The sequence below is a fragment of the Glandiceps talaboti genome, chromosome 5, assembly GCF_964340395.1.
Source record: "Glandiceps talaboti chromosome 5, keGlaTala1.1, whole genome shotgun sequence".
Classification (NCBI taxonomy): Eukaryota; Metazoa; Hemichordata; class Enteropneusta; family Spengelidae; genus Glandiceps; species Glandiceps talaboti.
In genome coordinates, this window is record NC_135553.1 from 5,268,322 (window position 1) to 5,283,323 (window position 15,002).

Here is a 15,002-nt window from a genome sequence, read left to right on the forward strand (position 1 = left end):
TAATTGGTCTGAAATTTGTTGTGTTGTAAGTGGTAAGGAGAGGAGTAGGTCTTACAGGGGTGAAGGGAACAGTGTGGTAAAATATTGGGGATAACTTGGTGGAGTGCGATGTTAACCTCAGTCCTGTCAGCCTGTTTACAGCAGTGAATGACTCCTGTAACGCTCATCATATTAATAAGGCGAATGTTATCAGAGTCAGTCATTCAGTGCCATAAACAGGCTATGACAATGTCAGTAGTGTGCCCATCTAGTCTTTCGGAGTTCTGGCCTTCAGCTTTGCTGATTAGATCCAGTATTAATCAATGCAGTGCCTTTGTACAAATTCACTGTGGGGGGTAGTAGTGGGAGGGGGGGGGGGGCAGAGTCTTTAAAATTATCAATGTGGCGACTTGAGTCCTTGCAATTGATTCTTGGAGTCATGTCCCTTTTCATGTCTGACAGCATTTTAGCACAATGTTTTTGAAATATTTCAACAGGATGCACGTGCGGGTCATGTTTTAGACAGAGGAAATTGAAGGGGAACATTCCTTACATGCCGGAATTGGGGAGGGTTACATTTTATGCAACTGACCTGGCTAGATTTCCCCACACACCCACTGAGGGCTCACTTTATAAAACCAGAATTAGAGTATAGCAAGTTGTGCTGCAATACCATTGGCATCATTTACATTATATGCAGAAAATGAAGTGGTTTATGGAAGATTCTCATTTATTTCATTTTATGGTGACTAAGTAAGGAATGGTACATCCAGGGCCCAGTATTATATATCACTGAAAATATATACAGGTGCAGATTTGTGGTTTTCATTACATTGTAATTATATGTTATTCCAGACTAAAATGATGTTTTTAATAGAATTTCCCCTCATAAAATTTGCGGGGGTGTTATGTGCCCTCCTACTGGCAGCAAAGGATATCTGCCCTCCCTCCCAACGGGTTTCAACTTTCTCGCCAGCCCATTGCCCACCCATTATCCCAAAAATTCATTTTGACATGCACAATGTGCGCACCTCCTCCAAAGTTCCATATTTTGCCCTCCCACTTTATCAAAACCAGGACTTCCCCACCACTCCTCTCCAGCTATCGATCGAAAAAAATTGCCCACCCACTGAAAAATTGCGTAAGAACAGCTTTTTTGGATCACAGGGACATCTCGCATTATAGCTACTGCACTGTAACAGTTACTTCATCGAAGTTAATGGAAAATATTGACCTCGAAATGATTTGCTGGCCCTAAACCTAAAGAGGGTTACGAAAACAAATGACCTATTAAAGTCTGTGGCTTGGGTCATTTCAGAATATGATAAACACGTCACCTTAAGTACCATACCTGACCTAGTACCTAAGCTAAATAATGGCAACTCCAAAAAAATTGTGTGTTTCGGATTACTTGACTATTCGTACTTTTTTCCGAAAAAAAATTCCTGAAGTAGATTGAAGAAACAGTCCTAATAAAACAGACTAGTGTGGAAATCGAACATTTTCAAATAAAAGACAAAAACAAAAAGATCTCATTCGATATTCCATCACCAAAATGAAAGTAAAAAATGTTCACTGCCATGCCTGACCTTATCCATTTTTGAACGGTAAACAAGCAGCAGAACAAGTATGCCGACTTGTAAATGTGTAACCCCTGCAGCATATGCCTACCTACCTGTACAACCATTACTCGACCATTGCTGTGTTTCAGTAGATTGTCGTCAAATATGGAAATATCTCAAGATCCAAAAGCTTTGGGACGTTTGATGTGCCACCTTGAAAAGATGCATGCAGAGTCTATTCCCATATATAATCTGGTGAGACACGTCAGAGACAAGAAATGGGATAGAACACAGATATTTTTTGACAGAAGTATGGAGGATAACACAACTGTATTCTGTCATGGTCCAGGTGTATGGTCTGGAGATTATTGTTGGTACATATACAGCGAAGACGAAAGCAGTTTAATGTCGATGTTAAAGAAAGTCGATATTTCTGAGAGTCGTCTTGATGGTTTGTATCCTACCGATACCGTCACCTTTGTGTGTTTGAATAACAGATTCGTCAAACGTATCACCCAATACATGAACGTACTTGGGTTTGCGATTGACAAAACCCTTACCTATCGGTTGTATATGAGAACACTTGACAAAGCGACTTTAGCAAGTATTCAGCAGCAAACCACAACACTTCCATCGGGATATACAATGGCACCACTAAAACCTGAACATGCAGAGCTTGTTTTATCCAAGACCAACTATTATTCTGCGGCTACCATTCCACTAGTGAGGAAATTGATCAAAAAATTGCCTTCACTTGCCATATATGTACCAAACCAAGATGAACCAGTGTCTTGGGCAATGTTTCATCCACACGGCAATATTGGTCTTGGCTACACCCAACCAGAGTATAGGAACAAAAGGTTTTCACAGATCAGGCATGCAGAAATGATGTCTCGCCTCCCTGATTTAGGCTACTGTAGGGTGTGTTTTGGTACGAACGATGATAACATTGCAGCCCAGAAAGTGCTCAAGAGATCTCCAGGTTTGACTACTCTCAGTCTATGTCACAACATCGTTTTCAAGAAATCGTCAAAGACACCTTCAAAATTGTAGTATGCTCCAGACGGTTGTACTTCACCTTGGAAGTCTAGCATAGACATTATACACTTTTAGAAGACTTCTTTGCAGAGTGTCTCAGTAAAGAAGACACGTGACCGAGACAAACTTTAAAACTTGTCAATTAGTGGTAGTAAAGCTTCTAACAAAATTGGAAAAAAAATATAAATCGTAACATTACAATTAATGTAGTGCACAGTTGGTGTTTTGTCAGTGGTTCTGTACTATTTTTATTTCATACAATTTTGTAAAATGTCACACGGAATAAAATAAAACACACCAACTATTAATTTGAATGAATCACCATGTTTCTAATAAATCAAACTACTCATAATGACAAAAATATACAGTGTCACTAATACACCATGTACTGTGATGTACATATGATGTATACATTTGTACTACCGTTGTGATGAAGCCTTTCTTTACATTCCTGCTGCTAGCTTTGCAAGTATGTCAGTAATTACACTAGTTTCCATTTAAAAATAAGCTTCATAAACATTTGATTAATTCAAAGACCCTAGGGACTATGATTAACTTTAGAGAGAATGTTTTGTAGTTTTTGGATTGAATTCCCCACAATGTTCATATTTCCCATACTTTGTATATTTGCTTAATATGATGAATGTAGACTCAAATAGGACTTTGGTGGTAAATATATGATTTTATAACTATAATATCGTGACGTCATAAACCACACACCTCTTTACGGCACCTTCCACCAGAACGCAACCACCATTTCGTTACGTTAGCAAAAATATGTGCTCTGGCATGGCTTGCAAGAATGAATTATATGTATATTAAAAATCCTCCATTTTCACTGATGGCAGTCATGACTTGCATGCTTGGAAACGCGTGACTACATCACAGGTTAGAGGATCGAGAGTTTCAACAAATTACAAAAAAAAAGAATATTGTCAAAAAGAATTTGCATCATTTGACTTGTAAAGCCTATATCAAACGTCTAATATAATTTGTCCTCCTTTGTCTAAGAGTTAGTTTGTAAAAGTTTCATAATCATTAATCGCACCCCTTTTTTCAGAAAACTGAACCGACAAGAAATCCTTTGCTATTGGCGGTTGTTTTCGACATTTCGCCTAAAATTGCAATGTCAAGGTCAAATATAACCAGACTGTCACATTACACTTGCAATTTTAGATAAAAATGTCACAGTCAGATAGGTCATATCTGATGATATATGATGAGAGGCTTGAAAGATGTCTCCCGATATGGACGTCATTGACCCAAGAGCTATAGTATTCTCTTTGTTCTAGGTTTCAATGTCATAGGTTAGTGCAGTCAGAATTGGTGACATGGCTGGAAATACATGCATACATGAACGGAGGGACGGGTTGGAACCATTCATTTAGCATATCCCGAGTACAACGTAGGGCTTCGAAAACCAATATATCTAAGGTATAGCTGAAAAACATACATTTTATTCCGGAGATAATCTTATTGTATATATTCATCATGTACAAAAAAAACCTGTCTTGTTCCATATAAAGGGAATTGAATTACCTACAACATATATGAAAAGAAACTCACTGAAACATTACACAGATGAAAGGTGAATTTTAATTTCAAATATGAATATATTGTTCAAATGACATGTTTAATGGTCGCCCACTGCTCTGTAGTGTTGACTTTGGTAAAAATACAAACGTCTATGCAACAAACAGAATTGATGCTGCAGTTAAATTCAATAATTGTTAGCCTAAGCCTACTACTTTGGTTGATTGATGTATCCGTGACTGACATTATGTCTATGTGAGTATATAATATGGTTTGACAGATTATTTATCAGCCTCTCTTACAGGTTTAGACTGAGTCCACAGTCCGCTAACGCCTCCTGATGACCGACATTGATTTCTTTATTATTTCGCTACACCTCCCATTTCTATGCCACCCACACGTGTCTTTCAAATGACTTGTGTAATAAGATAAAATAATAAACTGATGAACATTCTATACAGAAGATCACCAGATTGAGTAATGTAGAGCGTTCAAGTCGATTTCGCAGCCTAGAAAAAACATTGAAAAAAATCACTGTACTGTACCGTACTATACTGTACTGTACAAAAGTACACCGATCATTCGATCTGTAAAATTTCCGTTTAACTAGTCTGTTTACTTTGTGCAACAAACTTCCAAATTTGACCAACAACGTCTTCACTACAGTTTTGATGACATTTGTTCGGCTCTCTTGAAAATGATACTATGCCTTAGCCAAAGAGGTGTTACACCTGCAATTTGTTGGCAACAGTGTGCAAAATTCAACAACAGTCTTTTGCCATAGTCCGACAGTGTTGTCTGTATATAGTAATATTGGTTGTTGGTACTCCTACAGTGAAGATGAAGACAGATTATTATCGATTTTAAACAAAATAAAAGTTACTGAGCGTCGCCTGGATGGTTGCTATGACACCGACACTGTCATCTTTTTATGTGTCTGAATGATAAATTCCTCAAGACTATCACTCAGTACATGACCAACCATGGGTTTGAGATCGACAAAATCTACACCTATCAGACATATGTGAGAACTTTGGACAACATAACTTTAGCAGCTATTCAGCAGCAAGCACCAGTACTTCCGAAAGGGTAAAGAATGGCACCACTTGAACCTGAGCATGCAGAGCTTGTTGCATCTAAGACAGGCTACAGTACATCAGCTGCTATTCGACTCGTGAGAAAATTGATCGAAGAATTCCCATCAGTTGCCATATATATACCAAACCAAGATGAACCAGTGTCATGGGCAATGTTACATCAACATGGCAATCCAGGCTATGGCTACACTCAACCAACGTACAGGAGTGAACAATTGCAACAGATTGGACATGCTGAGATGATGTCTCGTCTCCATTACTATGGCTACCAGAAGGTATGCTTTGGTACCAGGAAGGATAACATCGCTTCGCAAAAGGTGATCAAGAAATATCCAGGCTTGACTCCTCTGCACTTACTTCAAAACATCATTTTCAAGAAAGATAAAAGCGTACTGTCAAAACTGTAGTTTCACTATAATGTACCTATTTAGTACACACAGTTTATACATTTAGGAAACGAAGTTTTTCAGAGCAATAAAAACTGAAAATAGTGGAACGTTTACCATAAATTTACTTGTAAAGACCAACAAAAGTTAGTAGTACAATATATGAGGATGGGATAAGAACTCTATTTGTGACAGACGAGTAAATTATCTTCGAAGTAATTTTTTTTTCAAATTTAAAGTAAATTAAAATAACCTAAGCTATCTTCTGAAGTCAAAACATTTTTTTTCATTTTGCCTAAATAATTCTTCAAGGCAATGCCACTCCCGAAATAAAGGCATTTTCATAAACTTTGGGTTCTGGAGAGTCATGTGTCATGATTAAATATCAGAAAAAAATTACGAGATTGTCAAGAAACACCAAGTTGAAACTCGTAGGTAGAATGACTTAGCAACAACCAATGACAATAACCATACGTGGCAATATTTGTATCTACTTTGGTTGTTTAAAGTTATATTGAAAATTCTTCACACCTAAGGTGGAATAGACATGGTAATATCATGAATATGCCGATCTATTCTTAGGGCATGTATCCCCTGATAACAAAACGTCATAGTGACTGTAACATATTTAACCACAGAGAATGTATTATTGTACACGTATTACAAAAGGTAGTCCAAAGGTCTGCTTATAAACATTCAAACTATCCCAGGCTGTATTGCTGTGTTTCAGTACATTGTCAACTATGGACATTTCTCAAGATCAAAAAGTCTTAAACATTTTGCTGAGTCGCCTTGAAAAGAAGCATCCAGAATCTATACCCATGTACAAATTTGTGGAACACGTCAGAGACAAGAAATGGGATAGAACGCAGATACTTGTTGACGGCAGTATGGAGGACACAACTGTATTATGTCAATGTCCAACTTTGTTTTCAAAACATACTGATATCGGTGGCTGGTTTCTGTTCAGCGATGAGATGAGAATAGGTTAATGTCGATGTTGAAGAAAGTCAGTGTTACTGAGCGTCGACTGGATGGTGCCTATTCTGCCGACACTGTCATCTTCACGAATTTGGATGACAAATTCCGCAAAATTGTAACCCAGTACATGACCAACCATGGATTCGAGATTAGCAATACCCTGACATTTAGGTTGTATGTGAGAAGTTTGGACAAAGCAACTGTGGCAAGTATTCAGCACCAAGCACCAGTACTTCCGCAGGGATATACCATGGCACCACTAAAACCTGAGCATGCAGAGCTTGTTGCGTCAAAGACCGGCTATTGTTCACCTGCAGCTATTCCACTTGTCAGGAAAATGATTGAAGAATTTCCATCAATTGCCATGTATCCACCAAACCAAGATAAACCTGTCTCGTGGTCAGCTATAGGAGAGCGCGGCAATTCAGGTTTCGGCTATACCGAACCAGAGTATAGGAATAAACGGTTATCACAGATCCTGGGTGTGGAAATGATGTCTCGCCTTGCTGAGTACGGATACACTCATGAGGGCTTTTCTACCACCGATGACAACATTGCAGTGCATAATAAGTTGAAGAGATATTCAGCAGGCTTAACACCTCTACATCTGACTCACTTTATTACTTTCAAGAGAATTAAACAGATACCAACTCCATCAAAATTGTAGTTAATGATAGATATTCTGTTTTGAGAACCTAGTACTCACGATTTTTAGCTCTAACTATCAGATTAGAGTTTAGCATCCGTCAGTTATCCGTCAGTATAGTCAAGTATTACAAATTACCATAGTATATATATTACAACTTAGTGATTTCAAAAAAATGATAAATTTTAATGTAAATATACTGCATAAAATATCATTTGGAAAGTCAAACGCATGACTTATGACTTAAAGATTTTGTCACAAAACGTCTATCGACTCATAGAGAAAACGTTTATGCTTTCCACTAGCCCCAAAATTCATTTTGACATGCACAATGTGCGCACCTCCTCCAAAGTTCCATGTTTTGCCCTCACACTGTATCAAAAACAGGACTTCCCCCACCACTCCCCTCCAGCCATCGATCGAAAAAAATTGCCCACCCACTGAAAAATTGCGTAAGAACAGCTTTTTTGCAAGAACAGCTTCATTGACTGCACCTGTACTATATAACCAGATGTAAACTAAGCGCCTGCCGTGAGGGAACCACCAATTATTAAAATTAAACTAAAAAAAACAAACTGGTATAAACAAATTTGTGTTGCTGAGGAGAACTACGCACTTGGTATACACCATGATAATTTTTATTTCTGAATGATGTGTACGTGTGAACCATGGTTAACCTCAAATGAATCTTCGAAGAGCATGAAGTGAACTGTAAGTTCACGTAATGTGTTCGATCCGGTAACGAAGCTGAAAAAAAAAAGGTTTCAGTTTGAGTGAGATGAAATGGTGACATGGGTCCAGTGATGTGGTGTATCTATTTATCGCTTCGGCCGTGAAGGAAGATGCTTCACCGGAATGGCCGTGCTATTGATGGAGGCCTTTTGTAATCAAGTCTATTAATAAGTAACCAATCACGTGTATAAGTAATGATAATATTTCGTAGTTTCTAAACTCTCCAAGACGGCACATGAAAGTGGTGAAACATTTTGCATACGATGTGTTATATTCAAATTTGACAAGGCGTAATTTAGCTGAAAACCCACTCAACTTTGCAATTCAGATGTGAATCGCTTCTATTTGCGTTTACATTGTAGGAATTGTAGGATTTGGTTCACACAGAATTCAATGTCACAAACACAGAAGAAGAAGCCTGAAAATCACAGCAAACGCTACCTACAATATAATACAGTCGACATGTTCGAATCATGGACACCAACTTGCCATATTACACTTCATGTATAAGCCTCTGTCTTCATTGCATTCTCTCACGGAATTGAACTTCGTAAAGGTATAACTCAATTGAAATGTAGACGAACTTTGTAAAGGTATAACTCAATTGAAATGTAGACACTAGAGCCAAAGGGAAGATCTAAAAAATATATAGTATTTGTATACTCACCAAACGTTTCGGATTTGGTCTGCTCGACCCGCTAATTTAGGCAGACTAGAACGACTATGAAGTTGGCGTCAGATTCAGATTCAGATTCAGATTCAGAGAGCGTCATATTGAGCGTCATATTAAGCATCTGACGCTGAATATGACGCTGAATATGACGCTAGCTGAATCTGAATCTGACGCCAACTTTATACTCGTCAGGGTAGACGCAATATCATAAAACCATTGACAGCGACCGGCCTCTGAGGGTAGCCTTCCGAGTTTACTCAAATTAATATAGCGTAATTATATTAATTCATATTGTCTTAACAGTTTTAAGTATATGAACAAATGTATTTTCTTATGTTTGATGAATATACTAATTTTTATTGAAATTGAAGTATGGAGTCTTAAGATATTGCTTAATTATTTGATTTCATTAATATGCAAATTTCTCTAATTAAACATTAACCGATCTGGTTCAAAACCTAATCAGGTCTAGCTATTACCCTAAAGATTATATATTCCAAATATCATTACAATTGAGCCAGCCGAAGTTTAGAAAATGATGACACAGACAGACAGACAGACAGACAGACAGACAGACAGACAGACACACACACAGACACACAGACACACATTCCTATTTTAATACCTCCCGTACCCTTACGGGAGGTAAAATAGATTACAGGGACATCTCGCATTATAGCTACTGCATATTGGCAAAAAGAATTTGACTAGTAAAGCCTATATCAAAAGTCTAATATAATTTGTCCTTCTTTGTCTAAGAGTTAGTTTGTAAAAGTTTCATAATCATTAATCGCACCCCTTTTTTCAGAAAACTGAACCGACAAGAAATCCTTTGCTATTGGCGGTTGTTTTTGACATTTCGCCTAAAATTGCAATGTCAAGGTCAAATATAACCAGACTGTCACATTACACTTGCAATTTTAGATAAAATGTCACAGTCAGATAGGTCATATCTGATGATATATGATGAGAGGCTTGAAAGATGTCTCCCAATATGGACGTCATTGACCCAAGAGCTACAGTATTCTCTTTGTGCTAGGTTTCAATGTCATAGGTTAGTGCAGTCAGAATTGGTGACATGGCTGGAAATACACGCATACATGAACGGAGGGACGGGTTGGAACCATTCGTTTAGCATATCCCGAGTACAACGTAGGGCTTCGAAAACCAATATATCTAAGGTATAGCTGAAATACATTTTATTCCGGAGATAATCTTATTGTATATATTCATCATGTACAAAAAAGAACCTGTCTTGTTCCATATAAAGGGAATTGAATTACCTACAAAGTATATGAAAAGAAACTCACTGAAACATTACACAGATGAAAGGTGAATTTTAATTTCAAATATGAATACATTGTTCAAATGACATGTTTAACGGTGGCCCACTGCTCTGTAGTGTTGACTTTGGTAAAAATACAAAGGTTTATACAACAAACAGAATAGATGCTGCAGTTAAATTCAGTAATTGTTAGCCTAAGCCTACTACTTTGGTTGATTGATTGATGTATCCGTGACTGACATTCTGTCTATGTGAGTATATAATATGGTTTGACAGATTATCTATCAGCCTCTCTTACAGGTTTAGACTCAGTCCAAAGTCCGATAACGCCTCCACATGACCGACATTGATTTTTTTATTATTTCGCTACACCTCCCATTTCTATGCCACCCACACGTGTCTTTCAAATGACTTGTGTAATAAGATAAAATAATAAACTGCTGAACATTCTATACAAAAGATCACCAGATTGAGTAATGTAGAGCGTTCAAGTCGATTTTGCAGCCTAGAAAAACATTGAAAAAAATCACTGTACCGTACTATACTGCACTGTACAAAAGTACACCGATCATTTGATCTGTAAAGTTTCCGTTTAACTAGTCTGTTTACTTTGTGCAACAAACTTCCAAATTTGACCAACAACGTCTTCACTACAGTTTTGATGACATTTTTTCGACTCTCTTGAAAATGATACTATGCCTTAGCCAAAGAGGTGTTACACCTGTTGGATCTTTATATATCAATTTATGTGCTGCGATGTTATCAACTCTCGTACCAAAGCACACCTTCTTGAAGCCTAGCTCGGACAAGCGACGTTCTGTGACATTCACCTTGTTTAGCATCGATACCAGTCTGTCCTCATCCTCGCTGAATAGAAACCAACAACCGACATAAGGACTTTCAGACCACACAGTCGGACTATGGCACAAAACAGTTGTACTGTCCTGCACACTATCGTCAACAAATACCTGTGTCCTGTCCCATTTCTTGTCTCGGACGTGTCTCACGAGATTGCTGATGGATATAGATTCCGGATGCCACTTTCAGGTCACAGCTGGCATTTATTTAACGAACTTTGGGTCTTCTCATCAGTGATTGACATAATGTAAGCATAGTAATAGTGTAACCTGTATGACCTCAGGAAGTAGAGGTGAAAGTTCAGTAAAAAGTCTTCTAAAGCCATCATTTCTGGTAGCCATTGCTGTGTATTTGTTTAAGGTAGATTTGCCTCAACTATGGATATATCTACAGATTCAAAAGCTTTGACACTTCTACTGAGCCACCTTAGAAAGAGATATCCGGAGTCTGTACCCATATACAATCTCGTGAGACACGTCCGAGACAAGAAATGGGATAGAACAGAGATATTTGTTGACAACAGTGTGCAAGATTCAACAACAGTCTTTTGCCATAGTCCGACAGTGTTGTCTGTAGATAGTAACATTGGTTGTTGGTACTCCTACAGTGAAGATGAAGACAAATTATTGTCGATTTTAAACAAAATAAAAGTTACTGAGCGTCGCCTGGATGGTTGCTATGACACCGACACTGTCATCTTTATGTGTCTGAATGATAAATTCCTCAAAACTATCACTCAGTACATGATGACCAACCATGGGTTTGAGATCGACAAAATCTACACCTATCAGACATATGTGAGAACTTTGGACAACATAACTTTAGCAGCTATTCAGCAGCAAGCACCAGTACTTCCGAAAGGGTACAGAATGGCATCACTTAAACCTGAGCATGCAGAGCTTGTTGCATCTAAGACAGGCTACAATACATCAGCTGCTATTCGACTCGTGAGAAAATTGATCGAAGAATTCCCATCAGTTGCCATATATATACCAAACCAAGATGAACCAGTGTCATGGGCAATGTTACATCAACATGGCAATCCAGGCTATGGCTACACTCAACCAACGTACAGGAGTGAACAATTGCAACAGATTGGACATGCTGAGATGATGTCTCGTCTCCATTACTATGGCTACCAGAAGGTATGCTTTGGTACCACGAAGGATAACATCGCTTCGCAAAAGGTGATCAAGAAATATCCAGGCTTGACTCCTCTGCACGTACTTCATAACATCATTTTCAAGAAAGATAAAAGCGTACTGTCAAAACTGTAGTTTCACTATAATGTACCTATTTAGTGTCATATCTTCGAAGAATTTTTTTTTTAAATTTAAAGTAAATTAAAATAACCTAACCTATCTTCTGAAGTCAAAACATTTTTTTTTCATTTTGCCTAAATAATTCTTCAAGGCAATGCCACTCCCGAAATAAAGGCATTTTCATAAATGTTGGGTTCTGGAGAGTCTTGTGTCATGATTAAATATCAGAAACAAAATTACGAAATTGTCAAGAAACACCAAGTTGAAACTCGTAGGTAGATTGACTTAGCAACAACCAATGAAATAACCACACGTGGCAATATTTGTATCTACTTTGGTTGTTTAAAGTTATATTGAAAATTCTTCACAACTAAGGTGGAATAGACAAGGTAATATCATGAATATGCCGATCTATTTTTAGGGCATGTATCCCCTGATAACAAAACGTCATAGTGACTGTAACATATTTAACCACAGAGAATGTATTATTGTACACGTATTGCAAAAGGTAGTCCAAAGGTCTGCTTATAAACATTCAAACTACCCCAGGCTGTATTGCTGTGTTTCAGTAGATTGTCGTCAACTATGGACATTTCTCAAGATCAAAAAGCCTTAAACGTTTTGCTGAGTCACCTTGAAAAGAAGCATCCAGAATCTATACCCATGTACAAATTTGTGGAACACGTCAGAGACAAGAAATGGGATAGAACGCAGATACTTGTTGACGGCAGTGTGGAGGACACAACTGTATTATGTCATGGTCCAACTGTGTTTTCAAAACATACTGATATCGGTGGCTGGTTTCTGTTCAGCGAAGATGAGAATAGGTTAATGTCGATGTTGAAGAAAGTCAGTGTTACTGAGCGTCGTCTGGATGGTGCCTATTCTGCCGACGCTGTCATCTTCACGAATTTGGATGACAAATTCCGCAAAATCGTAACCCAGTACATGACCAACCAGGGATTCGAGATAAGCAATACCCTGACCTTTAGGTTGTATGTGAGAAGTTTGGACGAAGCAACTATGACAAGTATTCAGCTGCAAGCACAAGAACTTCCAAGCGGATACACAATGGCACCACTAAAACCTGAGCATGCAGAGCTTGTTGCGTCAAAGGCCAGCTATTGTTCACCTGCAGCTATTCCACTTGTCAGGAAAATGATTGAAGAATTTCCATCAATTGCCATGTATCCACCTAACCAAGATGAACCTGTCTCGTGGTCAGCTATAAGAGAGCACGGCAATTCAGGTTTCGGTTATACTGAACCAGAGTATAGGAATAAACGGTTATCACAGATCCTGGGTGTGGAAATGATGTCTCGCCTTGCTGAGTACGGAGACACTCATGTGTGCTTTGCTACCACCGATGACAACATTGCAGTGCATAAAACGATGAAGAGATATTCAGCAGGCTTAACACCTCTACATCTGACTCACTTTATTACTTTCAAGAGAGTTGAACAGATACCAACTCCATCAAAACTGTAGTTAATGATAGATGTTCTGTTTTGAGAACCTAGTACTCACAATTTGAGATCTAAGTATCAGATTAGAGTTTAGCATCCGTCAGTTATCCGTCAGTATAGTCAAGTATTACAAATTACCATAGTATTATTACAACTTAGTGATTAAAAAAAATGATAAATTTAAATGTAAACATACTGCTTAAAATATCATTTGGAAAGTCAAACGCATATATTTTACTGATCAACCCTTGTACACTTGCCAAACACACATCAATCATGACTTAAAAAGACTATATCATAACGCTACAAAGCCAGGCGCGCTCGAACAACGTATATGGGTTTTATACCCTGGTCGTTCTACACCACAACTCTCGTTCACAAGACGATGTCAAAACGTTCCAAATCATGTTGATCCCAATATTTTTTTTATTCATAACACTGGAAAATACTTGTGACCTAAAGATTTTGTCACAAAACGTCTATTGCCTCTTGGAGGCAAGGCTGTATCAGCGTCTATACTCCATTAAGATATTGCATAATTATCCAATCCATTAATTATGCAAATGAGCCAATGAAAAATGCCTGATGTGCACTTTGTTATTATCGATGCATGTACCAAATTACATGGAATTTGAAGGATGCATGTTACAAGACATTGCTTAAAGTGGCGACATGGATGAGGATGGGATACTTTTTTCTATTTTTTTTAACTTCGTTAATTACCAAAAATCATTAAAAATGCAAAAGTCTAAATGTTTAAAAAAAACCAAAAAAAACACATCATTTAGCTATATAAGATACATGTCCTTTGTGAGCTCCAATGTATATGAAATTTCAGGATTAAGAAGAACAAATAATTCACTTTTTACCATCAATTAATGCATATACAAAATTATATGTCTTGAATTATATGACATGTGCAGCTTTTCTTTTCAAGATATTGCGTAATTAAGAAAAGTCATTAATTATGCAAATTACATTAAAATCAAAAACTACATTAACACAATACAAGGGGTGGGTCCTGTTTGTTGATATACAACTGTACAGTGAATTACATGATATTTATGCATGCATTCCAAATTTATTGTCTAATTCCTGAAATAGCTAATTATGCAAATACATCATTAAGGAAGATGTGTACCAAGTTTTATTTCAATTGACCCAGTCGTTTAGAAGAAAAGTATGATGAATGAGAGAGAGAGAGAGAGAAAGAGACAGACAGACAGACAGACAGACAGACAGACAGACAGACAGACAGACAGACAGACAGACAGAGCGAGAGAGAGAGAGAGAGAGAGAGAGAGAGAGAGAGAGAGAGAGAGAGAGAGAGAGAGAGAGAGAGAGAGAGAGAGAGAGAGAGAGAGAATGCTTATGTACGTGTCAATATACTAGTAGTTCATGCATGATAAAAGAACCCACAAGGTCATCTAAAGACCAAAGGTCTGCTTTAGATTTATCCGGCAGCCATTGCTGTGTTTCAATAGCTACATTGCCGTCAACTATG

The 15,002-nt window shown here is 37.7% G+C and overlaps 1 protein-coding gene across 1 annotated transcript; it reads left to right on the forward strand.

Moving 5' to 3' along the window:
* The first annotated feature begins 11,147 nt into the window (after window positions 1-11,147).
* Window positions 11,148-12,047, forward strand: LOC144434923 (uncharacterized). The gene has a single exon (XM_078123444.1). It carries the CDS (start codon window positions 11,148-11,150, stop codon window positions 12,045-12,047), a length of 900 nt encoding a protein of 299 aa, XP_077979570.1.
* The last annotated feature ends 2,955 nt before the right edge of the window (window positions 12,048-15,002 follow it).